Source organism: Aristolochia californica, unplaced genomic scaffold (genome assembly GCF_029961685.1).
Source record: "Aristolochia californica isolate CCGP_79_NKW_82.1479 unplaced genomic scaffold, dmAriCali1.0.hap1 SCAF_10, whole genome shotgun sequence".
In the NCBI taxonomy this organism is placed as follows: domain Eukaryota; kingdom Viridiplantae; phylum Streptophyta; class Magnoliopsida; order Piperales; family Aristolochiaceae; genus Aristolochia; species Aristolochia californica.
In genome coordinates, this window is record NW_027181771.1 from 1,255,892 (window position 1) to 1,283,768 (window position 27,877).

General features: G+C 37.7%; 2 protein-coding genes across 3 annotated transcripts; both read right to left on the reverse strand.

Annotated features, from left to right (window-relative positions):
- Positions 1 to 5,723: 5,723 nt before the first annotated feature.
- LOC137966279 (probable serine/threonine-protein kinase PBL8) lies at positions 5,724 to 11,570 on the reverse strand. 2 transcript variants are annotated; one of them, XM_068812868.1, is made up of 7 exons: positions 11,318 to 11,570; positions 9,843 to 9,900; positions 8,635 to 8,972; positions 8,401 to 8,536; positions 7,136 to 7,272; positions 6,902 to 7,025; positions 5,724 to 6,308 (listed from the first exon to the last, which is right to left on the reverse strand). In XM_068812868.1, exons 3-7 carry the CDS (start codon positions 8,956 to 8,958, stop codon positions 5,854 to 5,856), a joined length of 1,176 nt encoding a protein of 391 aa, XP_068668969.1. In that variant the 5' UTR covers positions 8,959 to 8,972; positions 9,843 to 9,900; positions 11,318 to 11,570; the 3' UTR covers positions 5,724 to 5,853. The 2 variants fall into 2 exon arrangements, with proteins under 2 accessions (XP_068668969.1, XP_068668962.1); XM_068812861.1 differs by lacking the exon at positions 9,843 to 9,900.
- Positions 11,571 to 12,766: 1,196 nt separating this feature from the next.
- LOC137940010 (ethanolamine-phosphate cytidylyltransferase-like) lies at positions 12,767 to 27,877 on the reverse strand. The gene is made up of 9 exons (XM_068784909.1): positions 27,266 to 27,877; positions 23,920 to 24,155; positions 22,469 to 22,650; positions 20,149 to 20,220; positions 19,767 to 19,834; positions 15,959 to 16,079; positions 13,890 to 13,952; positions 13,653 to 13,775; positions 12,767 to 13,280 (listed from the first exon to the last, which is right to left on the reverse strand). The coding sequence occupies exons 1-9, from the start codon at positions 27,583 to 27,585 to the stop codon at positions 13,209 to 13,211; spliced, it is 1,257 nt and encodes a 418-aa protein (XP_068641010.1). The 5' UTR covers positions 27,586 to 27,877; the 3' UTR covers positions 12,767 to 13,208.

The following is a 27,877-nucleotide window of genomic DNA, read 5'->3' on the forward strand; positions in this document are numbered from 1 at the left end:
GGGGAAGAATGTTGAATAAAGCCACAGAATTGAAGAATATGAAGAAGAATGAAGAAGAATCAGAAGAATGAGAAGATGGTTGATGAGACTAACTCAGGTCTTTAAGTACACATATGGGAAGGGGAGAGTACTTAAAGGAGTAAAATGGTCATGAAAGGACGTGGAAAGAGAGACCTTTGTGTCGAATGTATGATTCCTTGGACAGAGTTTTTTAATGGATTACACGAGTTCCTGACATGGGGTTACGAAGGTTTGAGGACCTGGTATTCTAAAAAAATTATCAGATTATGTGCTACTTATATTAAAAGGCATGGAGGAACAGAAGTTCATGAGAATTGGTTTGTCGCCCATGTGATGGATTTGGTGATCATTTCAGTTTCATCTTCACAATAATTTTACTAGGTATATACATATATTCTTTTTCCTTGAACTACAGCATGCTCTTAGTGTTAAGAAGTTCTACATGGATCTCGGATAGAAACAGATGGAGACCTCTAACTTGTCTAGTCATTTTGAACAAACATGTTTACATGAGTTTCCACCTAAAATTATCCCATGTATGTGTTTACAACTTGGAAAGAAACTTTCTAATCTTACTTAGCCATCTTGGGATAAACTTGGACTTTAACTTTAATAGTCGGTGAATCTGTGAGTTGACCTTGTTTGAATTAGTAAAACCACATGCTAATTCAAAAGGAGATCTGGAGACAGAATTCATGGATTAAGATAGAATTAGTTTCTGGTTAAGATTATTCCCTGTGGCAACGACCTTTAGGTTTACGAAGACTCACCAGATTATTTCATGCCAGACTAGAATGTCCTTCGACGACCTGTGAGGAAGAATTAAAGCCTAATTTGGGGTTATTATATCCATAACTTGTTTTTATTGTGGCTATAGTAATCTGAATTAAATCAGTAGCTGCATGTTCTTTTCTTTTTCTATTGCCATGAGACAAGAATGTCCATGATTTCTGAAGCAAGTTGCATTAACAGTGTAAACTTTGTCAACTAAAGAGCCTGAAGATTAGGAATGGCAGGCCAAAGTTGGGTCGTCTTTTATCTTTCTGGATTAAATGTACACATGGGTCATATAACTAAAATATTGATGCTAGTTAGCTATCAAGACCTGCCTCATGTTTGAGTCACAAACCACTTTACAGTCACTAGTTAAAATGAGATTATAATATAATACCCACAGAATTAAATTAAAATAAGCCATCTGACATAGAGTAGGGTTCTGTGACTGTGGAAGTGACACACCTAAAGACAGAATTAGGTGAAAGCCATCATCTAATTTGGTTGCTTGTCAACAAAGAATGTCCTGCTCTATTCTTCAGCCAAGTTCTTTTTTACTCTAAGCTCATATATCTCCTTCGAAGTTGATCAACAAACAAGGTGGATATGGCAATGAGCATGGGAAGAACCTCGAAAGTTTTTAATGACCGTATGTCATGTTCCAAAATGTTTGTTACTTAAAACCAAACTAGTTTGTTCTGCATCACCCCACTGGCTTTGCTAAGTCATTATCCACATCTGTGTGTTTTGCAGGGTTTAAAACACGGAATTAGTCAACATTATGGGACGAGTCGACCCATATTTGGATGTTAACAAAAGGGTTATCAGTTATCGCTAAGGAAGCTCTTCTTTGCCTTGGGTCGGCCACTTCCAAATTCCATGCTAAAAAGTGAGCGAAAATGACTGTCACAACAAAAAGCACATTCCCTAGAGAAAGAGTTGTGGATAACACTGTTGTTTATAGTTAAGTAGTGGCTCTTGTCAAGATCCCTGTTTAAGGATAGGTTTTTGTTTGCAAAAAAAAAGTGGCTGAGGAGGGTTTGCCGGTAACATGACTAATTAGTTAAGATGTGAACCTCAACAAAGCATGCTTTAAGGAGCCTATTGCTATCTAACAACGCTGTTTTGTCATAACATACTGAGGGGGGGAAGCCACTATAAGATGAGGATTAGAGAGACAAAGCTATATGAGTTAACCTCCACCCAAACAAGATAAGCAGAATTAATTAATCAGGGGGAAAGATGCACTTTGAATTAGTGGGAACAGTGTGTCCACTTGACATGCAGCAGGCAATGTATTCACCTTTTTCCTCTGGTTGTTTTTATATCTGAAGTGGGTAGGTGGTGTTCACAGACTAGAAAAGCTCCCACTTGCACTGCCTCTCTCATTTGTGGACTCCCATTGGAGGACAGAGATGCTCTCTAGGGTTTTTAAACTGCCATGAAACTGTTTCTAGCCTTTGACCAGTTTGCTGTTTTTTTTTTATCAAAGTTTGAGGTGTATTCCAGAGAGTTCAGGGTTGTTTCATGGCAAGAGTCATTGATGCTTAAAGGCAAGAGCAGAAGACTCTAAATGTTAACCACCTTTACAAGTAAATGTGAAATTCAACCTTTTCTAACTTGCATACCCATTGATCTTGTGGAGAAGTTACCCCAACTACTACTCCCAATTTAGGTTTAGGCTTTAGGATCATAGGTTACTGATAAAGTTGGCTTTAGTAATTGGAACTTTTGATGAGAACATTATTCTCTTTGTCATACTGAGGTAATGAGAGAATAGTTAGTTCTATACTCAAATTTTGAGGACATTCTTAGTTTAATATAACTTCTACTTTGTGATTTCAAAATGAATACTTCATCACTTATTAGGTGAAGTTGATCATTTACCAAGCCTTTTTTGCTTACTAAAGTTTGAAAAATTATTAGATGAAAAAGGAGATACACCCCTCTCCGAAAATTTGTTACAATACCGCAAGTATAACCCTAAACCCTAAACACTAAACCTCCTGCTACGACAGTAAGAGAGCTTTCTCCCTTGAAAGACCACAAAACATGAGAATAGGGGGCTAAAGGATCTCCATCCCCTCCCCTTTTTTTAGTTGCAGAGTCAGGGAAGAAGAATAGGGAGGGGGAGACCCTTCCACCCACTTGGCCCAATCTTCTCGAGTGGAACGACTAAGTGAGGGCGGAGAGAAGGATGTTTGCCCCCCCTCTTCTACCCCGGCGTCCTCGAGAAGGAAGTGGGTGGGGGTGGACCTTTCCATCTGATGACATCAATTTCTTGTCCTCCAATGGTACAAGGAAGGGGGTAGATGGAATCGTTTGATAGGAAATGAATTCCACTTGTAAGAAGTGAAATTTCATATTTCATCATTTTGTGAAGGAACAAGATGATCTACTTTCCCTAGGTAATGTGAATCTCATTCCAATTTCCCATGTGCACTAACGCGATTGTGTCATATAGGTAAGTGGAATTCATTTTCCACTCTTAACTTTCCAAGTGAACTAGCTTGCCTTGAAGGATGAGATGTAAAACACAAGAGGAACTGGATAAAATTATCTCCTCTTTCCCTTATTTCTAATATAGAGAAGTTAAAATGGAAGAAGGAAACTATCTTTTTCCCTATTTCTCTAGAACCAAACATGTAAAAGTATTTTCCCTTCCTATTTTCTATTATCAAGGGATGATTGCTTAACTACCTCCAAGATATAGAAGAGATGTCTAGGTCTTTGTCTTTATAGTATTCAAATAAATGGCTGCATACACCTATAAATGTGAAATACTAATGTCAAGTTTAAAAAATTGATTTGATCATATACCTAGCAAGGTGACTAAGTCCAATCAAACCCATTCAATTAGGTTTACCACTAGTTGTAAAAGATACAAAATAAAGGAGAGTTTTCTTCAACTATTTTATCAATTGAACGGCAAAATCGGCCAAGTCGACTAATTTTCTCTATTCCTCCAATTTTCACTCTTATAGAATTAGGTTGAAATTGGTTCAATCAGACTAATCCAATCCAACCGATTGATGACACTAATTTGTTCTAAACCTAACCTCAAAATTTACTAGTGTGAAAACCTATGATGAGGTTGGATTTTCGACCCTATTTTTGCCCTTGTTGTCACCCTATCTTAGTATCCTTGGTCATTCTAATTATAAAAAAAAAAAAAAAAAAAGTGTAAGTAAGGTATTTCGATCAGGTTTGATCCAACCGTACATTGAATTTGGACAAATTTTTCCCTACTCTATTCTTGTGACTAAACCGGGTTTCTCAATTCGGATCGGTTTTGATTAACCCAACCCAAGTATGTATCTCAACATGAGAGATTAGCCAATATCGACTTACTATTTCATAGATATATCTCAAGAACCCTAGATAATGAACTATTATGGCATCAACCTTTTGGTAGGATCATCAATCTAGAGACGTAGCTAAACAAGATATAACATACCATTGATTCATCTCCCAATTATTCCATTCCCCAACCCATCTCTCACTCTCTATATCACACACCTATATACGAAGAAAAGATACCCGTAAACCCTTTATAAGAGTTCACACACACGTTAAAGGCAGTGGATAAGAAAGAGACTCTTCGATTCCTGTAAGCAAACGGAGGAATCGAATCATCGATACCATCCGAACACACGTCTTCTCTCTGTCTGAACGCTCTTCGTTTTTCTCTCTCCACCTTTCTTTTCTCACCAATCCATCCTGTCGTGCTTTCTGATGTCGCAGACCAGACCTCTCTTCTCCTTGCTCTATCTGGAATTCATTCAATGAACTCGTCAGATACTCCAAACAGCATCACCTCACAAGCACAGTTCCAGATAACAATTTCCGTTTCTTCCAAACTTGATATTTTTTCGTTGATTGTAGTACAGACACGAATAATCAATCAGACGTGCAGAGACTGATCAGCGACCCTTCTTCCTCCCAATTATGCAAAACCATTTATTGTTTAATATCAGTACAAACATAAAAAATAAAAATATCCGTTTCTCGTTCTGGGGTTCGAGCTAATTACGTGCTGCCGCAGGCGCTGCAGCTGCACATCTTGGGGACGAAGGCGCAGACGCCGAAGGGCTTGTCGGGGAGGTGGCAATCGATGCCGAAGCAGCAGGGCATGGAGGAGCAGTTGGAGGAGCCTGAGTTGGCGGGGCAGCACTTGCAAAGGAGGCAGAGCTGGAAAGGGGCAAGCCTCCGGCGGTTGCCTCGGTCGCCGCCGATAATCATGACCCTATATTTGATCTGCTCTACTGGGACGAATCCGGTCGCCGGAGGGATGGGCGAGGACGACATCTGGTTGTTGGCCCACGAGGCTGCAAGTCGGCTATACTCGTTTAGACGTGAATTCGATTAAAAAAAGGGTGGAAGGGGAAAGTTCTTGGGGTTTACTTACCACTGAGAAGAGTGAGGAGGAGAAGACTGAGTATGATTCTGTAAATAGAGAGGCTGGCCATGGAACTGAGAGAGAAGAAAGAAGGAGAGAAGAGAGCCAAGAAGGAGCTCTTTAGTCCGGCGATGATTTTAGGACAATTTAAGATAGGCGGCCTTTTAACTCATGGCCTCAATTGGTGGATTTTTTATTAAAAAAATAAAAATAAAAAATGACTCTTATAATACAAAGGCTACCTATATTCAGAAAAATAACGAAAATGCCACTATTTTTATTTTTTATTTTAAATTTATTCTTTTATAAAGTTGATAATAAGCCCGATTTTATAAAAAAATTCGCTACAAATGAGATAACATATGAGCCAATAGAAAACCAAAAAAACGTACAAAAAATCAAATAACCCATGGTTCTATTCCAAGTACCACTATTATAAGTGTCACTGGTATGTCTGTACTTCATGTGTCGATGTTGGTTAGTGAAGAGTTTCGTGTGTTGCTGCCAACACAGAAAATTCGAAGGCACATACAACAACAACAAACAAACCCATTAATTGATCAAAGCCTTAATTGTTTTGAAAAAGTATGAGCAAATCTAAACCATTACTTACATCTGCAACCACAGTTAACGTCTCAGAGGCGATGGCACAAGAACCATTATCTAACCCGGCAAGCTGCTGGACCACCAGCGGAACAATTGGGATTGGGTGATCTGCAACCTGTGCCATTGCCAGCAAACCTTTGCCGCATCCTATAATCAGGGAGTGTAATTGCTCGGCTAAGCGTGGGGCCATCGTTTGTACCACTGCTACATTGTAAGGGCTCGAGAGTTTCAACTACATCACTCATAAGTGGCCTTGCTTTTGGATTCTGGCTCAAGCAATAGTATGCTAAGCTACAGGCTTTTTGTGCGGCTCTCACTGAGTAATTGTCCTCCAATCTGGGGTCGATGATCTGTAGTAACTTCCTCTTGTCATTCAATTTGGGACGAGCCCAGTCAACCAGACTTTGCTCTTTGCTTGGCCTGGTCTTGTCCACAGATCGTCGACCAGTCAATAACTCAAGAAGGACAACCCCAAAGCTGTAGACGTCGCTCCTGGCAGTTAGATGACCTGATCAAAGGCATGAATGGTTTTAGGTTTCAACTCCAAGATAATGTTATAGAAACCAAGTATCATGAAGAAAGTAAGAATATAAGGGCGTTTCAGCTCCAGGAAATTAAACCGAACCAACATTTCTATTTCATAATATACATCCTTATAAATTGCTGAAGTGATTGCACAGATATAAGAACCCAATATCAATTTTTCGGGGGTTGTGCAAGAGAGATTGTGTAGATGTAGAAGGCATTGCCAGGTTCTGCATGTATTTTAAAACCTTTGCACACTCATTTTTTCATGTCAAACTTTGAGTTGCATTTGACGAACACACCAACTTAAGGGCCACCTGGGCTCATAATGTGGAGTCACAATTAGGTCCCTCATTTAGCTATGTGAGAAGAGATTGTCTAAAAATAAAATAAAAGATAAAGCCAATCACATATGGATATCATGCACATAAAAAAATAAAAAATTTAAGCCAGAACAGGTTTCCAAAAATACAATGAAAATATAAGCCAATTACAGAAGGATATTCAAATATAACAGGTATTGGTGAAAAGCCAGAAGCAAGTAGCAATAACTCGAAAAAGGTGCAATAACCATACCAGTCATGACATATTCCGGTGCCGCATAACCATAGGTTCCCATGACACGTGTTGACACATGAGTCTCATCTCCTTGTGGACCAGCTTTAGCAAGTCCAAAATCAGAAAGCTTTGCTGTATAATCCTGCAAGATACAGAAAAAAAAAAAAAGGTCAGAAAAGTATTGATATATCTCAAAATGGTAGCAATTGAAAGCAAAGTGAAAGATGGTTCCTCTCTGGGACTAGCACTAACAGAGTCCAACAATATATTTGAAGTCTTGAAGTCCCGGTAGATAACGGGCCTTTCAGCGTTGTGAAGGAAAGCAAGTCCTTTGGCAGCTCCAAGAGCTATCATCATTCTTGTTGCCCAAGACAGTGGAACAGCTGTCTCTGAACACCTCAAGCAAGAGAAACCTGGTCAGTTTGAATCGAAAAAACAGACAGCACAAGCATGAAGCACACAGGTGGTAGTTGGTAATTGAGGATTGAGGATAGCTTTATTCTGTGGCCATGTGGAAGCATAATAAACGAAAACAATCATAAAACATCTTGCTGAAAAAAGAATCAACTGCAACACATTATATTCTATGTGGCTTTAAATGGATTATATTGTTTGTATACTAGTACAGTTAATCCTCATAATTGCATTATTCTGATTGACTGAGGTACCTGTAAGTTGAATTATCAAAATTTGCCTTTTTGTGTTTTGGCTTGATACTGTATTTTAGAGAGATGAAGATTTACCAAAAATGGGTGCAATGATAGTCCAATAGATGTTTATTTTATCAGAAAAAAAAAAGAAAAAAAAGAAAGAAAGATAACTACAATGCCATATAGCATTAGCAACATTACTTATGCAATAGAAAGATATTACAAATATTCATTATGAGAGATATTTTAACATGATAAGAGGAGAAAAGACATGTTAGGTTTTTTTGCATTAAAGTCGTTAGAGATGTTTCTATAACCTACAATGTGAAAAGCCCATTTGATTTCAAACGAGTATATTATGATGCGGATTGGGCCTTTGGCTCAACAACCACATGAGGCAATTTCTAGCTTAAGTCTTGGGTTCAAGTTGCACCAGGAGTTTTGGGTTAAGTATGTATGTCTATTATCAACATTTAAAAACAACAAACAGGTTATGATTGGCTCAAACAAAAAGTATTCAAAGATGAAGCCAGCTTACTAAAGATTGATTGAATCCTGGCCAACGGTTCCTTGGAGGATTAACCACTTGTAAGTCATACTACTATTACTGCATGCCATAAGGCAAGCTTCACTCCCTGAATATTCATTAACTTCTGTGGGAATATGTTCCCACTAAGGCTGTCATAATAGGTGGATCATGATTTCTTCATAGTCCATTAAATGGTAGGCTCTAAGCTACTAACTAACCAAAGGTGTACGGCATATTACAGCAAGTGAGTTAGAGCATAACAAGAAAACAACACACCAAGAAAATATATGAGAAGTTACATGACTTGATGAATCAAAGGAAAAAACATGGATGCATACTTCGGAACAAGTGGTTCTCAAGGCTTCCTCGAAACATGAACTCATAGACAAGTAACCGATGATCATCCTCGCAGCAGTATCCAATTAACTTTACCAAATTAGGATGCCTTAGCTGGCCTAGAAAATTAACCTCTGTCTGCATAAGCAAAACAAGAAGATTTGAGACCAACTCTGTTATTATAATTAACAACAAATTAAAGATGATTAAATAATGAACAGCAGTGAAAAACTTACTAGCCACTCCCTATGTCCCTGAAGACCATCTTTGTTAAGAACTTTAACTGCAACAGGTAGAGATTTGAGGCCAACCCTCACATTCTCATCTATATACCCTTTGTAAACAGTTCCAAACCCACCTTCACCTAGGACATAATCTGAGCGGAAGCTCTTTGTGATGGTCTCAAGTTCAAACAAGGTGAAGGCAATTACATTAGTGTACAGCAGCGCATTTTTTCGAGAATCCTCAAAGTTTCGAGGGGTTGAAGGCTCACTCACATCCGAGAAAGAACGGTTATGTTTCTTATCCAGAGGTGTATTTTTAGCAGGCAGAGAGAACATCTGAAGCTGTTGAACTGCAGTGAAATCAGACAAAATAAGCCCTCAGCTGAATCTTACACAGGAAGATATTAGCATAGAAATTTTATAACACATAAGAGTTTATAGTAGGGAAAAAGAATAGTTAAAAAAAGCTAAATTATAATTTTTTTTCAGATTGCAGAATAGTTAGAAAACCTAAATTGTAATTTTTATGTTTTTTTCAAAATAAGATGTGAAAAACGAGTTTACTTCAACCTTTGTTTTATACAGCTCAAATAAGTTGTTCAATTAAATAAAATCTAACACAACTAATTATTTCCTGCAACTTAAATTCCACATAAGATTCAAGTTGCCTTTAAAGGAACTGATCGATGAGAATATTCTTCACCCTGAATGTTAGGAAGTTTCATGAACAGAATCAGCGCATAAATTCGGGGAGTCTGAAAACCATACAGACTGCATTCTCCTCCCGCTAGCCAAGAAATACCCATCATGCCCGCATGACCTTAGTGGAGTTGGCACCACTAATGCAAGCTCCAGATTTTCTACAACACACTTCACAAAAAATCCTCTGGGACAAAGATAAAAAATGCACCATATCCCATTTTGTGTGACTGGCATGTGAGAATACGAGTGATCATTTCATATGCTTAAACTGCCTACGAAAGTGTTTTCAACTGCTTAGTAAAGCATTAGATAGTTTATAGAAGTGTGCACAAATTAGTGGGCACCTAGAATACTTCAAAAGCACTTTGAACACTTCCATAAGGAAGTGGTTTCTTCTGAAGCATTTAGGGCGTTTATAAGGGCGTGGACACGTTGGTGCATACCTAAAACACTGGTAAGCACCCTAAAATGCTTCAATAAGGAAATTTAATCTTATAGAAGGCGTTCAGAGTCCTCACCTCAATGTTTGGTGTTCCTACCAATGCATTCATGCTTCGCTTCCTTATTAAAGAGTTCCTTACAAACATTTAAAGTACTTATGTAAGGGTTTTCGACTCACAGCTTGATAAGCAGCCCAAATGCTCCAATAAACAGTCTCAACACTCTGCGAAGCAATTGTAACATACACCCATGCACACACACAAAGAAAAGCTGAACATGAAATACAAAATGACAATTTTTAACTGTATCACAAAGAATTTTCTGCCAAAGGCATGGAAGGAAATCTGATGCCTATAACACATGGAGAATAGAGCATTATGCATGTTGTCCTCTTTTTCTTTCTCCAATACAACTCTGGCCACCTCATTGACCATGTATGAGAAGGTACCAACCAAAAAAATGTAAATCAGAAGGGGCACCACTAATAACTTCTCTTTCTCTAGGCCCATTTTCACAGCATCAGCAAGTGCATTTGGGTTATCCAGTCACTTAATTGCTTCATTTTTGTAAGGTTACGTCTGCTAATGAGAATTCTTACAATTAATTATCAATTAGCCAAAATCTTTTACTTCAAAACCACTTATTCGGCATTAATAGTAATCTTCTCATGGGTTCTCCCTTTGTAGAGGAGTACTATTCTTCAATAAGAACTAGACGTTAGTCCCTTTACCCTTTGGACATAGATTTTTGTGCGGATAGAGACAAACAAACAGGTTACAGCAAGCCAGAATGGACAAGGAGAAATAACAGCAGAAAACAAAAGGACAAGAGGAAAAATGCACCGAAAGGTGCATTGTCAAGTTAGAATTAACTTGCTTCCAATTCTAAATATGCAAAAAAAGAAAAAAAAGTTCAATTTTAAAATTTAAGAAAAATGTAAACACTTCGGATTCATTAATTCAATTAATATACTCTATTTTGAAGGATCATCAATTAACATATCCTCGCTGCTCAAACGTGTCCATACAGAGAAAATAAAAAACGGAAATAAAGATGCCAGCAACAGGAAGGCCAACCGGAACGAGATGTTGAAATACACATTTATCACCTTCAACGAAACCCAACAAACTTACTCAAAAAAGTAAATCTGAAAAACAGAAACAACGGTAAGTACAGCATTACTCCCAACAGGAAAACCAACTAGAACCCTTACGCACAACACTAGCCAACATCAAACCATAGATGTTCCTGAATTTAAAAAAAAAAAAAAAAAAAAATCTTGACATTAACGAGAAATAAAGTCATCATTTCACAGTACAAGTCAACCTCAAAAGCAATTCCAAAAAAAATAAAAAATAACGATGCCATACGTTCTACTTAAAACCTACAATAAGCTACCAAAAAACGCGAGTAAGGAAGCACTTTCTCGCACGAAAGAAGACAAAACCGCACCATCGCAGCAACAAAAATCAACCACAAAGCATTACAACTCAGAAGCACAATCGCGCTAAAAACACTCTTCAGGGACTTGAGAACCTCTAAGGCTACCAACCTTGAGCGTTCGCCACAACCGCCGCCTCCTCTCGCGTTCCACAGTTGCCCATCTTCGACCCTAACGCAGCCTCTCATTCTTCGACACTTCCTCACCGGAGAACCTCCTAGTTACCGTCGTCGATCATGTAACGGCGGCAAAGAATCGGTATACAGCAACCGGAGGCGAGAATCGGAGACCGAGATAGAGAATCGGATGGGAGAAAAAAGCGCAGTTCGCTGCCGTTTACATGTGACCGCACGCTCTCAACAGATTCCTTTTCCCCTCCGCTTTAATTAAGAGAGGGATGAAATGAAATTCTACTACGAGAGAGAGTGACGACGTAGGGACCTGATTTCACGAAATTACCCTCGTCTTCTCTGTCTTTTCTATCTCCGTCCTCTCCATGGGAGACATGTGGGCCAGGGCGGTCGTTGTCATCAAATTCGAAATAAAATCTTTTAATTACCATTACAACCCTGGCGAGCAACCCCATACGCAGACAGTGAGGGCCCATCCGGTTCCATCCACTGCAATAATAAAGTCTGAACCGGGCCCACCTGAACCAGATTTAGTGAAAGAGTCAAGCGGGACCAACATGCACCAATCAACGTCTCGCTGGCTGTCCGCAGGACCGTTACCGCATTATTAGGTATCAGTTCAGAAATTACGGCCGGGCCTACACCTCTGACAACATATCTTGACCCTTGATTCGATCAGACGTGCTTTCCCTATTTCCGAAATATCTTTTCCACACGCACGCGCAAAAGGCCTTTTTCCCACAGCTCGATGCACACGTGGGAGCCTTTCCTCGGGAAGTGAGAAGGAGGGCTTTTTCGTTATTCGGGGAAAGGCGAGTGGGCGCGGTCCATTTCGAGAAAAGTGTCGGCGCCACCGCTGAGTACGACGACGCAACTAACCCAATTCGAGCACGTAATTACGATAAAAAACCAAGCAGTCCCTTGTGATATGCAAGACAATGAGGGGTATTATAGTCACTCTTTCAGAAAATCTGGTAAAGTAGAAAAAGTAAAACGGTTGGAAGACAGAAGCAGTTATACTTGCGGCCTCTCGTTTGCAGTCTCTTAGAGAAATTAATTTATTGCTTTTTTTTTAAACCAATCCGGAAAGAGAAAAAGAGATCCTATGGTGGGGCCGGTGGGGACGAGTGGGTTAATTGTATCGGCCGATACACCGTCCACATCGGCCATGTCCTCCAAAGGCAAAATCGGGTACATTATACATTTATAACGTACCACCCGAATCGAAGACTTTGCATATTTAAAAGCGAGTAGGTTAAGATTCCTCTGGACAAAGAACGTGCTTCAATTAAATATTGACGTTCATAACAGCTAGCGCAATAACAATGTAGTCAAAGCCACTCTAGGGGACCCCTAACATTTGGGTGGGGGTACCCTAGAAGCCCAACTATTTTATCATGGCCCAACTCTTCTATGCTTTTTATTAAAATAATAAAAATATAAAATTTAATGCATTTATGTATCAAATCGGTACCTCCAAATGCTATAACATGACTGTCTAGTAAAAACCAATATCAAAGACAACTGCTTCGTTTTTATCAAAATTTGCAGGTTTCTGGGTAAATAGACGAGGGGCTCTCCATGTCAGTGTGCTCTTTCGGTAGAAAATCAAAGAGAACTCACTCTCCATGTGAGAGGAAAGAAAAAAAGCAAGAAACAAGAATTAGCTGCGTTAATTAATCTGTGTAGTGGCTAAGAATTAGCTCTAAAGGTTAGGATTTTCTCATCCCATGGAGACCAAAAGAGGTATGATTCGTCACCGCTTCGAAGCATCATCAGGCGCTGCCGTCGTCAAAGGCCATCTCCAAGGAAAAAATCCAAAATGCAACTTACTACCCAGTACAACGAGTTAACCGGAAACCCTACGGAGATCAGTCACCAGCAACAAATGTTTTCCCCTCGTAATACTTTCTTTCACTGTCAGCCTTTTTCTCATTTCGTTTCTGCAAACGGAAAAGAAAGAAGGGAAAAAACCAATCTTCAGAAAACATATGCTCTAACAATAACATATCAGCAGTACAAAATTTGAGAAAATAATCTAGTGCAACTGTTAGATTGATATCATTTGTTTATCGAGGCAAGTTTCATGGGAATGCACAAAGGAACATCCGCTATGGCCGACACATGCAGTGTATCAAGTAAGCACTGGTTCATATTTACCATGAAATATTTCTATAGACGCAAATGCCAACAGCTGGTGATGTAAGTTAAGTGGAAGCTGTGTATGGAGAATACGTGTCTACCAGACTAATTTGACAATGCAAGAGATGGAATAGATATAAGAGCAACAGAAATCCTTTGTAAAGAGAAAGAACCTGATATGCTTCATGATTGGCTACAATTCTCTTGATGATTGTTGTAGTCGTTATATCCAAATGGCTTTCTAATTGCTCATAGATACCCATTTCCATTGGAACAGCATATGGATTGACTTTACCCTGAAAGAGAAGTGAAAGATGATCTGAAACAGGAGCATAAAGTTGACATATTCTATAAGTACAAGAGAAGTCACATCCAACACAAGCAAATGAGCACCGAAAGGACAATCTCACCTGTCGAAAATCGTTCTCCGCAACTGTTCCATGTACAACTAGTGAGATGTCAAAGGTAGTAATCTGCAATATCCAGGAATGTTGCAAAGCTAACCAATCAGTTTAACCAAATGCAAGTTGGTGTGTATTGATTTGCATGATTTTACATTACATAAAAAGAGTAATATACCCCACGAAGCAAGGCTGACAATAGGCCCCACTACATAGCTAAAGGTAATAAACCACAAATTCTCAAAGACATCGGTAGAGCAGCCAAAAATTTTGAAGCAACTTATAGCACAGAACATGATCTCAAATTCGAATGAACAGGATCATGCTTCTATTTTCCCACATTTATATATGGAATTATGTAAAAGCAATAGTCATTGCATTTGATAGAGTATGACATTCAAGCTTCAAAATTAAGATAGATGTCTAAAACACTCAGGATCTTTCATGATGAATCTCCTATGATCAATTACCACTGGTTAAAACTCAAATTTGTCAGACCAGCCAAGTTGATTTTTGCAAGTTCAAACGCAAGTTTCAATTTCGTTAGGTTCAATAAAGAGTCATATCTAGCCCTGATACTAGACAAACTTTTACGAAGCAAGTTGCAATTACAGGCCTACATGAAATTAGCCCATAAATAGGAGAGGTGATGATGCATTTAAGAGGAACCTACTTTGAGATGTAAGAGTAGCATGATCTGAGTTCTTCAATAGATCACAAAAACAGCTTCCACTAAATAAATAGTTAATGGTGCTTGGATTTCACTTGTCGTCATTCTTCTTCGTAATTAATGCCTCAGATCACTACAAACTCTCTCATTGATATATAAGTACACTTACCATAGCATGTATCAGGAAATTGACTTTGATCTCTCATGGCCCAAAAAGTTATTTGATATCTATGAAGTAAGAGTGCAACGGATGAGAAATAAATTAGGATTTGATGATGTATCCAAAGAGAGAGAAGAAAAGAATAGAAGGTGCCGTCAACAGACACCTAACTGCACCAAGAATCAGCTAGAAGGTTGTAGCCATGAAGAGTACGAGTCCATGAAATAACAAGGGAATAAATAAAGTCCTCAATCTCATCCAAGATATCCCAAGGAAGGAATTGCTTAGAAGCCCAACAAACGACTACATCAGGAGCAAGAAAAATAATTATGATATAACCTACACTAATTGTTATAAAAGAATGCAACCTAAATTGTTGTAAAAGAGCCCTGAGTTCTTTGGAGACAGTGAACAGAGGAAGTACAATAACCAGATGAATCAAACAGTAAAGGGAAGCTGAAGGTCCATTAGTTTGTGTAGTGATAAAGCTAGTTAACTTCTGGGACATGGCTAGCCCATAACAAAACAATAAACAAAATCTTTCAAAGATTCCTCCTTGACTGCAAATGACTGATAAAAGTCTTGCTATTTCTTTCTTTCTAAATGGCCCAAAAAATTGTAGCAAAAGTGAGCTCCCAAAGGATCTTGCCTTTTGTCGGGAAGGAAAAAAAAGGAATTGAACAAGCATGTCTGTTAAAGAGGAAAAGCAACAAACTGACACCAGACTCGTGCAGCAAAGCACTCCAGTTATCAAAGGAAGAACCAGCAGTGTGGTAAAAGATCGACAACAATCACATTTCCACCATTGCTAAATATGCATCTGCAATTATCATGCTGCTGACATCCCTGGCAAAGCTGATCAATAGAAGCTGTCGTCTTGATACATGACAATCCCACTGTTACTTTACAACATTTCTATTTGTTTCAGGACTTGTCAGAACCATGAGGAAGTCATTTAAGATGATCTTTACATTCAAGTTTGACTCCCAATTCATTTTCATAATAAAAAAGAAAAAAAGGGAACTTCTCGTTACTCTCTCATATTGATATTATATGTCTATATCTTTTTTTTTTTTGAAAATGATGTATATATTAACAGAGAAAAATTACTAAGGACAGAGGAGCAATTATATGTCTATATCTAACATAAAAGCAATCTAAAAAAGAAAGAAAAGCTAATTCTAAAAAGAGAACACAAATAGCAAGAACAAAAATGCCAGCTCCCATATCCAAGAAAAATAAACTCACCATATCCTTGGACACTACCCACGGAGCACCAATTATAACCTCATCAACATACCGGCAAGCCAAAACACTCAAGCTTCTCTCATGAAGATTCATAATTGGGCGGTGTGCCCCTCTATTAGCACTGTGGAAGTAAAAAATAAGATCTTAAGACAAACAATTATCATAGAAAGAAGTTTATCTTGATGGATGAATGATAAAAAGACACACCTTGAATGTTATACATGATAATTTGAATGATCAACACAGCCTTAAAAAATAAAGCTTGAGCAGAAAAATAGGTAAACAATATCCTTTCAGATAGTCTCACATGGACTATATGCATCATTTATTTTCACTAAAAGTTATACCAAAAGATACAAGAAACAGTGCATCTGCCTCTACAAAGGATGGCCTCAAATCTACAGACACCAATAGACACAGGATGACATGAGGAAGACAACAGACCTAAGACAGACACAGAAGGAAAAACAAATTCGGAATAGAATAGCTGAGAATCCTTTTATTAACTTCAATAATTCATGCCAGATACTTCAATTATACCAGTAACAACAACCGAAACAAGTACAAGAGGAAAATAGAAGGAAGACCTCATTTTAGGACCAAGAGAGAGATGGTAGGAGAGCGAGAGAGAGCAGAAGGCAACGACAGGGAGTGATACCGTGTGCTTGGAGACCAAAGGAATGCTGCTGCTATGCATCAGCGATTGGCGGGCGGATCAGGTGTGGGTTTTGATTTAGTGGCCAAAAGAGATGACGAAAATGGCTGCCAAGTGGTGGCAAAAAGAAAGCGAAAAATTACTGGAAAAAAATGTTGAAAAAAACTGAGAAAAGCTTTCATTACAAGTGAACGGTGTTGAAGATAGAAGAGATTGGTATGGGAGAACATCAGCACATAAAGATCTCTGTCACAAATGGTGAAAAACAGTTTTTCATAGGGGCTCCGTTTAGGGTGGACCATTCTTTCACTCTATAGTTTAAAGCTATTACATCAGATGATGCTAATCATGTTTGAAGCAAAGAGGATTAGGTGCTTGATTTGTTCTTTCAACATTCCAATATAGAAATCAATTGGAATGTAAAATCACCCGTATCAAGGATTCGCTAGTGTTGGCAACGATCTATATCCCCAAGATTACTGTTGATGGATTCGGCTGGTTTGGCTTTCGTGAGGTTTTGTTTTCCAGTTGATTCTCATCAGTGAATCATTCTGGATGAGTTTGCTACAAAGGAGACACCTTTATTTGCCCCAAAATTTTGGCTGATCTCACAAAAAAATCATTCGAAAGACATCATCATTCTCTCCCAACTCGATTGCTAACGGACAGGAGGAAAAACTTGTATAACTCTGTTCTGCGACAGTGAAGAGGAAGTTGAAAGAAAGTCACAAACTTAGTAATCAGATTTCATGACATTGAGAATTAGCTAATTCACCCTGTTAAAATACCAATCTAGGGGTATTTTGGTCATTTTCTACATTACTTTTTTGCCTTATAGTATAGCTATTAGACAGACGATGTTTTACTTTATCACTGGTTCAATTTCCATTCAATTTAGACATGTACTTCAGGAGTTATGTATTTTTTAGTATTGAGGATCATTTTTTTTCTTTTGTAAAATTTCACCTAAAACCCTGATTATAAAAGAGGAGGACATGCCTTTCTGGCACTGTCTCTAAGGCAGCAAGAATTCTGTTCATCCAGGCCACTTTTTCTCCTATTTTCTCCCCAAATCACATATTTTTTACACCCCGAGTATCTTCATATTTTTCACACCCCAAGTATCTTCTCTGGGGGGGAAACAAATGGCTCATGAAACTGTCTTGTGCGGAGGATTGCAGAGAAATTCTATCCTCCCAGAATACTGATTCCACAATCCTTTGTGAATCAATCTCTGAATGCTGTGATTCCCCTCAAACTAGTCCACTTAGTATCTGACTTCAAATCAATGGTTTACCCATTGAACTATGGTCGGAAGAGGTATTCCAAAGAATTGCATAGAAAGTTGGAGTCTATCATTAGGTAGATGAAAATCCCCAGCAACAAAGGCAGATGGATTATGCTTGAATTCAAATTTTCGTAAGGAAACCTTTGTCCTTTAAAACTAAATCTTTTGCAGGTGCAGAATCATTCCTCATCTCAGTCCAACCTGAGGATGATGATTGAAAATCCTCTTTGAAATCCAGACAGAGCAAACGTTAACGAGTTAGTTAAGAGCAGCAACAGCAACTCTCATTCAACTCAATGAGACTTGAGATGACTTTTCCCTTCCATCATTAGCTCACCTTGTAACGAAGGTAATTGGGCACCATTCAAAACCTGAATTCGGATTCCCCAAAATCAGCCTCAAATCTGCTTCTCAATGAATGTGAAGCATAAATATGGATCTTGCTGAGAAACACGTCACGTTGAGGCCTGTCACCATTGACCATACCCTGTCTATGCTTCCTCTAGATAACCACCAATCCAACCAAACATAAATGACCCAATCAATGACTCAATCACAATCCCACCAACCATTCCCACTTCCTCTAGAATCCCTCTTAGCTGATCATCTCTTAACCACACTCACGACCTGAACCCTAAACCAAACCAATCCATTCAACCTCCCAACCCAACCACAGAGATTGGCGAAAACCAAATACCTCAACATAGTTCTCAAAAACAGAACACTCATCCTCCCATTACCCCTCCAACTACCTCTTTTGTTGCCCCTAAAACTTATATCCAGAAATAACTTTTTCAATCATCCTCCAACCCAAAAATCAACACCCATGTAACTGCTGTCTCAAGTACCCCTGTCACCATTCTTGCTCAAATAATGAATCATCTTCAAGTAAACCGTCCTCTCTTAAGGTCTCTCTCTCTTCCAAAGCAGCTACACTTCCAGCAACTGTTTGCTTCAAGAATCTACAGTCATGCTCTAGGGGAGAAGGAAGCCAACAATTTTAGTAATCAGTAAGAAGCTAGCGCCAATTGAAGGACCAAAGGGAAAGATATTGCTAGGAATCCTACTTGCAAAGAGATTAAGACCTCAAAAAGAAAATTATGTTCCCTTCTGGAGGCCATTTAGAATCAAAAGGATCAATTTGACAAAGAAACCTAGGGAAAAATGCTTGAACTTGCTGAGAAATTCCATTCCATTATGAGTAATCAAGAGAAGGATTCAGAAGTTCAAATGAAAACAAAGGGAAAAATGATTATTATGTCTTCAAATATTATAGGAGTGGGTAATCACAAGAAAAGAGCTTCAATCTATGATACTCTAAAATTAAGAAAGATCAATGTTGTGTTCCTGCAGGAGACTAGAATGTAATCCATCAGTGATTCCGCCATTACTAATGTCGCTGAAGGCTTCAAGGGCACCATGTATGTTTAGTTTACTTTTACATTTGCTGTTTTAAAAAAAAAAAAAAAAAAGTCTTGTTGCTGGCTGCTCCACTCCTCGCCAATTAACGATGCAGTCTGGGCTTGATCCCAGTGTTGTATCAAATTTTCTCTACTTTTGTCTTCTGCTGTCCTTTTTTTTTTTGCTAACAGTACTTCATCCACTAATTTTCCAAGAAAAAAAAGTTAAAATACGACAAGCTTGAAACACTATAAACTCCCTTATAGACACATAGGAGCACACAATTAAACAGTCAAAACACATTTACAGCGGTGTTAAGTAGCTTATAATATAAATTCCTCTAAATGTTTACTCACTATCTGCAAGTTCTGGACTACAAATTTTTATATGAACGCACACTATTTTTTTTTAAGATAATGAAGAGAATGGTGGATTCCAGCTGAAATGGAAAAGAATGTTATAACCTGACTGTTTGATCTGTATGAATTCCAACAAGGAGGAAATCTCCAAGCCCTCGAGCAAGCTTCAGTATCTATAATACATCAAAACAGAAATGGTTAAGAAACTGACTACAGCTTCTGTAAACCACTGTTAACTCAAATTGAAAATAAACTGTCAAAGGCATTAATAACATTTGGTGTCATCAACAACAACTCAAGCAGAAAAAGAAAGAACTTTCCACCTCCAACTCCCTCTTTTCTCTCTCAAAAAAAAAAAAAAAAAAATTAAGTAGAACTACCCAAAAGAATAAGGTAAGACACCAAGTAAACATCCCACTGTACTCAATATCAGCAACTCAAGACGATCCACTTGGAACTCTTTTAGATCATTTAAACAAAGACATACCTCTACATGTCCAGCATGGAAAAGATCAAATGCCCCAGCTATATAAATAATGCGAGCATCTGGACCTGGCCCCTGAAACCAAAAAATGCAACACTCAATCTTCTCCTTCGGTCAAAGTTGTTATTTACACAGCACTAGCCAAAACATGAGTATTCTACAAAAAGATGCAAGAGTTATCCGGATCAACTGATATCACATGAGTCCCACACTTCACAAGTAACCAGACTGCTCACTCTCTTGCAAGGATCGCACAGGCATCCCAATGGAACCCTAATCATCCCAGTCGTTAATCAAAATTAAATACATTTTAGATCATAATTTCAGTGTTCAGCTTCCTTTTATTCAGTGAATTCTTCATGCTTATCCAGGCACTTGTCTAAACTTCTCATTTTTGGGATTTTTTTACTGTGTTTGCAGAGCCAGAATAAACACAGTACAGAGGGTTTGACCTTGGAATGGGAGAAAAGAAAACAGCCACAGTCCAATGCTGATTGTACACAAATGTTTGTTTTCACCGTAAGACACAGAAAGAAAAGATACTACCAATGCCACTCTGTGAATTTGCTTGAGAAAAGTGCACTACTAATCAGATATTTCATAGTCATTTCCAAAACATATGCTCTCTATTTTATTTCAGGATTCAGAAAGATCCTCTAGGAGGAAAAAAGAATTGCTTGCATTATGCGTTCTTAGGGCAGCCTAAAATCCCCTATGCAACCACACATTTGAGTGCATGGCACTGTTGGCAACCATCTGAGTAAAACAATAAGCTAGCAAGCTGCAAGTTTAGACAGGAAAGGGACTTGGAGAAATTGCCTATCTTCTGTCCTTCCAAATAAGACTTAAAGTGGGTGTTCAATGAAAGACAAATCTTGATACGAGAAATTTTTAAGCTGCAAGTTTAGACAGGAAAGGGACTTGGAGAAATTTTACATCTGCTAGACCAGCAACCATTCTAACAACAAGAAAAGAAAACATAGACCACATCTTGTTTGGACAAGATGGAAGCTACGTTGAGAAATTTTGCAAGGAGAAAGAATGAAGGTGGAGCTCATGTCAGACTGTAATTGCCCATCTTCTGTCCTTACATATAAGAATTTTATAGTCACATTCTTTACGAACACAAGTTTCGTAATCATTATTGATTTCTCTACCTATTGATAAATGACCATTAATGTACAAGGACCTCAGTAAAGATCAACAAAGCTGGTCAAGCATTCTTTCCCCATCGGTCCTTGCAAGAAATACCCACTGAGTACTTCAATAAAGTAAGGGTAGTTTCAAAAACTAAAGGGCAATTCCAGCTATAGCCTTAAGATTTTGGTCTAATACAGGCTACAGTCATATTATACTATGTTTGCAAATATGGCCTTCAAATTAAACATTGACAAACAAATGCAACTATACCATTAACTAGTCCTAAGAGCATTATGCAATATTACATTTAACAAGAAACCATACTATTGGCATCCTATTTATAGTTTTCAGAAGAAAGGTGCACCCACCTCACCATTAACTTTTTTGAGAATTACCTACCTTACCATTTCAACAAGTACAACTAGAATAAGAGGGCACAATACCCTCCTCCCTATCCCTTCTTGCCCAAATTTAAATAGGGGACGTAAGCTCTGCAAAAATTGAGAGAGAGGGAGGGAGAATTCTTCAACCACCCCCCTCCCCCCCTCTTCTCACCTGTTCATACAGAGAGCTATCTCCACATGAGCAAAAAGAGATAAGGAGGATGGACTCTGCCCTTCCTTCTCTGCACCCAAATTATTTTCGAGAGAGATAGCAGGTTTCCCCCCTCTGTATACTACATTACAAAGGGAGGGGAGGTTTCCCCCTTGTCTCTCCATATGAGCAGAAAGGTTGAGAGGTAAATCCCCTCCCCCTTCTAAGAAATGAGAAGGTTCCCTTCTCTATTCTTCACGGAAGAGGCCTCTACATTGATTGAGCAACGGGGGTAGGGAAGGTGGGTTCACCCCCTTCTTTCTTTTATTTTTTTATGGAAAAGGCAACATGTCATTTTCCGAGGTAGACAAAAATATGAGGTTTTTTTTAAATAACTTAAGTATTGAAAATTAGTAATACTGTGAAACATGTGAAATGTTATAGTCACTTTCTTCCTATCACAACAGAAGTTACATGATAGTTAATTATTTGTCTATTTAGGAATCTTAAGGATAAGTTTTTTAAGCTTGCCATGGAACTTATGCTTTTATAGTTACATGTATAAAACATTACAGATACAACGGAAATAATTTGCATGTGATAATGCAATTCTCCAAGAAACAGGATCAGCTAAAACTTTTGATATTACCTTCCCATTAGAGAATTGCACAATCCGCCGAGAAGTTGGTAGAAAATGTGATACACGAGTTCCACTGCCAGATCCACCCTCTTCAAATTTGTTATTGTGACCATGGCTGAACTGTCTTTGCAAAGAAGAATGACTATGACTATCCCCACTTGATCTCTCTCTGACACAAAGAAGCATACGACCTGGACCAAATAATGACAACATCGTCATCAAGTAGCAGATGAGATTGAAACATTTATCACCGTTGCATGTGGAATGAAGACAATGCTTGAGATTTGTTGGCTGTAAACTTGAGCTAATAATAGCAGTGAAAATCCTCTCTTTGTGGAGAGGCCTTTGCACCCTTCCCTCTCTTAATACATTCTCAATCATTTAAAAAGAAAAGGAAAAAGAAAAAGAAAAAGAAAAAGAAAAAGAAATAAGAAGAAGAAGAAGAAGAAAGTGAATAGATAAGTTAATACCATCAAGCAAGAAAGTTACTTCACTCAAATTGCAGTTAACTCCAATTGCAGTCTCATATACACATAGGTACATATACACATACATAAATACAATTGATAAATATATCCATATGAAAAAAATGAGACAAGCCGAAAGCAAAGTCTCCTTGAGAGCTTAAAAAGAGAAGGGACACTGACTACAAGAGAAACATTTAACATCCACAAGAGCAAAGCATCTCCCAACCTGGATGCTAAAAAAAAGAGAAAAAAACCCTAAAAATAAACCAGTCAAAGCAACTTTTTTGTTGTTGAAATTTTGATTTGAGAAGAATGGCAGGTATCCCGACAATAGCAATCAAATAGTTCATTTTCCCCAAACACAACTAAAAGAGATAACAAGACACCACAACAGTAATACTGTAAATTGCATCAAAACCCATTCATGCATGAATGGCTCAAAGCTATTTAGATACCACATAAGTGTCATTCCTAAATGCTACTTCTAACATCTTTTGGAAACTACAGCTACTCAAATAAGAAATACACAAGAATTATGTCTTACAGTTATGACACAGAAAATGTGCAAGCTCAAGGGATGTAAGTCCATTTGTCAGGCTAATATCACCTTATTTCAGGACTGCCCATATGGCAGATATACAAGGCTGGATTGCGGTGGTGACAATACAAAACCCAAGACAGTGTCAATTATATCTCAATTATTTGCTGAGTCATTTTTTCTTGAGTCAGACCTGAGACAGCCCAACTTGTTACACATCTCAGGCATCTAGTATTGGATTTTAAGGGCCCTAATATGAAGATGCCAACCCTACCCATTTATGAAAGATTTCTGAATTTAAAATGTTCAAACTAAAGTGTGTGCAGTTTTATGAGCTATGAAACTGTGAAAGAGACAAAAACAAAAATTACAAAGTATGCATAAATGTAGGTAGATAGCATTTTTGTAAACAAACAACTAAATTTGCTGCAATTAAATGCGGATAGAATTGATACCAACAATGTCAGTGCTTGATACACCTTCTGTGCGCTTGATCTGTTTATACCGACCAGCTTTCTTCGCAAGAGCATAAGCATCAGCTCCATCAGGAAGAAGACAAGGGTCATCCCCATGAATGATGTAGTCGATCTTATACTCATTGAACAGTTTGTACATGAAATCTTCAGTTATTGCATAAGGAGCATCAGGGATAACCTCATCCACCCACTTTACAGCATTCACCATGATCATTCTAGAAAAAAATTGATCAAAATGAAAATAAAATTAAATAAATGAACTAAAAACTTAAAAAAAAAAAGTGGGAAAATGAAAAAAATTGAGAAAACAACAATAACAACAGCAGCAACATCAACATCATCAACAACAACAACAACAATTGTAAGGAAAGTTAACAAGCAGGCTAAATAAAGTAAAAATTAAAGAGGAAAGTAATTATTTCATGATGTACAGATTCAGTTCTCCACAACATCATGAAACTATGTAAGAAATAACCTTCAAACAAATATTCAGAAAAACTAAGGAAAGAAATGAAAAGTACCAGTAAAAAATAATTTATTAATGAAAGTCAGAGCCTAAGACCTATCATTGCAAGTGATTCAAACAAATCTAAATGTCATAATAAAAATTTGAAAACGATAACTGTGTAAGAGCAAATATGAAAGAGTCTTACATGATTCTCACAGTAAAAAGTCTCATATAACCAAAATGAATATGGTGGAGTCTTACAAGAATCTCACAAAAGAGTCTCAGTTAAAGGTATTTTAGCTATGTAAGTCTTCTATTTATGCCCAGTTGTTTAATCATTCTAGGACTTATCTTTTAGTGTTTAACTTTGGGTATGATTAAAATAAGGATAGTTTAATTGTAATTGGATTTTACTTATTTCCTTTATTATAAATAGAAGTTCATTATACTCAAATTACATCAAGTTAGTGAAATATTTTTCTTTTCCAAAAATTCAACATGGTACTAGAGTGAGTTTTGTGAGTTGACTCGGTCAACCCACAGAGATAATATGATCCTTTTTTTTATCTATCATCTCTAGTAGTTTAGGTTCGTATTCTGTATTTTTTTCTTTTTTTCTTGTCCCAATACTTGTTGTTTTCTTGGTGTTAGCACCTCTATCTTGAACTTTTCATATTGTAAATTATATATTGACGGAAAGATCTTCAAGTCTACTTTTTAATGCAAAAATAAGTTTGGCAATTGGATTTTTCTATAAAGAGAAATCAATATTTGAAGTCACAAAGGTCAACTTGCAAGAAAGGTTAGAGCAATAACAAAAAACTTCAACTTTCGAGGCATTTTATACTATTAAGAACGAGATTTTATATGAAGAATTATATATCAAATGAAAGATATGTTCTAGGACTTATCTTTTAGTGCTTAACTTTTGGTATAATTTGGGCAAGAGCAATTTAATTGTAATGGGATTCAACTTGTTTCCTCTATTATAAATAGAGGCTCATTGTACTCAAATTACATCAAGTTAGTGAAGTATTGCTTTTTTCCATAAATTCAACAACTATTAAATTTGGGTCCAACTTCATACCAAGATAAGTCAAAGTTAGAAAGCTCCTTCTAATTAATAAATACAAGATTATTTCTAAGCTTTGATCCATATGAGACTATTTTTAACACTCTCTCACAAATAGGGCCTCTAGCTCTGACATATGCACAATGTTAAGCTGAGGGACAAATACAGATACCCGATTTATACCATGTTAAAGTTAGGTCTAGCTCCATTTCAAGATGACTAATCGAATTTATGAGACTATCATCTCAACTAATAATTGTACGATTTTTTTGTAAAAAAATAATAATTTTTTCTTGACATTAAACTATGTGAAATTATCCCCACTAACACTCTTCTCCATATTCAGGTATACACAAACAAACACGGGCCTGAGATGTGAATAACACAAGCCAGGGTACAAACTAGATGACACAAGAATTATGCCCAAAAGAATAGACATCCCACTCGTTTACTATGTCTCATGATCCCTAGTCGAAGTTAAGAAGTCGTTTCCCAAGTAACAAACACAAAATCTTTCTAATCCTATATCCATGTGGGAATATTTTAACAATAAATTTTAAATCTCAATATAAAAAAAGTTGCTAATAATACTCCATTAAAGAATCTAAAAACTTAAATTAATGTCCAACAGATTCTGAAGTTTTTCTTTTCTACTCTTTTGAATCTTTACACCTAGCTCATAAATATAATACCTTAGATAGCCCCAACATAATTGGGATAAAGCGAGGCAAATTTTCATAACAAGACAAAAAGCATGTTAACAAATTCTGAATTTGTCATGACACATCTAGGAAACACTAAAACATTGAATAAAAGATTTCTCTCCAAAAAATAACGCATAGAAAGAAATGAAATTTGCAAAATTCCCATTAGGGCCCTCTACAAACAATGTTTCTCTTTGCCCTCGTATAAAATGAGGCACAATCCTCTATAACACTAAATCTCAACCATCTCATGCTATATTCGGTAAGAAAAAAACAACTGAATTTTTCAAGGACAATCAATTTCAACAGCCAACAGCAAGAACTCCCCCCCCCCCCCCCCCCCCCCCCAACCACCCCTACACACACTCTAGTCTACCTCACGCATTGGCAGGTAGCAGCCTGAAATTAAATTTTGAAGGATTCTGAGAGCCCTTGGACTGTTTCGTATCTCCAGAAACTCTTCAGTCTCTTTCCAAGGATCTATATGTTTTCCTCCAGCATTTCCCCTGGCAATTTAAACTAGAAAGAGACTCTGCTGTGTTTATTAGCTGCTCAATGAAAAGGAAAGGACAGACTCATGGAAGCCTCAGTAGTATTCTGAAGAAGCTAAATGACCTTCCTAGCACCCATTGTATCACTTGGAGTCACCGTCCATGCAAAGCCAACCCACTGCTGTCGTGTTACATCTTCTATATTTCCATTGCTCTCTTTCGCTTGTTTCTTTGTTATTTAGCCTGTGGGCTTGATAAAGTTTTCACCACAATCTCAAACAAGAATTTCAAAATAAAGCTACATAAGGCACAATTCTAAGTAACAGTGACTAAGTTACTGCGGAAAGAAAAGGAAGAAGTACCAAAGATAAAATTTCAGATAGCATCTACAGAAGCAAAAAAAGTAATCATAATGATTGGGCATGGAACACTATTCCGAATTAAACAACTATAAACCTCTACTCGATCTGTCTCAAGCGAATAATCTTAATAATATTCACCACACGTTGACAAGCCATAAGCGCAATAGGCACAACAGCCGTTATGACGACTTTTTTAACAAACAAATTTATCAATAAAAAATATTATTTTTCACAGAAAAGGACACCACCTCTCGTGAAGGGGAGTGACTGGAGGGCCTTTGTTGGCGATTATCTCAGCATCACTAACGACTCCAACGACCAATTGGTCTCCAAGAGCCCGCGCTTGACGCAGAGCGTTACAATGCCCATAATGCATCATATCAAAGCAACCGTCCATGTAAACTCGCACCGGCCTCTTCTTCTTCTTCCGTATTTCAAACGGTGTTAACGGCAACCCATAGTATAACCCGAAAACAGAAGCTCCCAAAACAATGGCCCCGATAAAACATGTGATCACAAATCTCGAATTATACAGAAAATTCTCGGAATGCGGGACGTCCAAGCCCATGACTTCCCAAACAAAAAAAAAAAACGGAAATACAAACGACAAAAATCAAAACCCGAAACTTAAACCGTCGGAAACTATGACTTGCGAAGATTTCTCGTGGGAAACAAGCTGGAAACCATCATTTGCAGGGAAATGAAGAAGACAAAAGGTAATAAATAAGAACAAAAAAACATGAAAAAAAAAAAGTGGGAAACGCCAGATTCTTCCTTCCGTTTCCAGCCTGATTCTTTATCTCTCCATAAGAGAAAATCTGGCAAAAATTAGGATTTATTCCAGGCTATGGAATATTCGT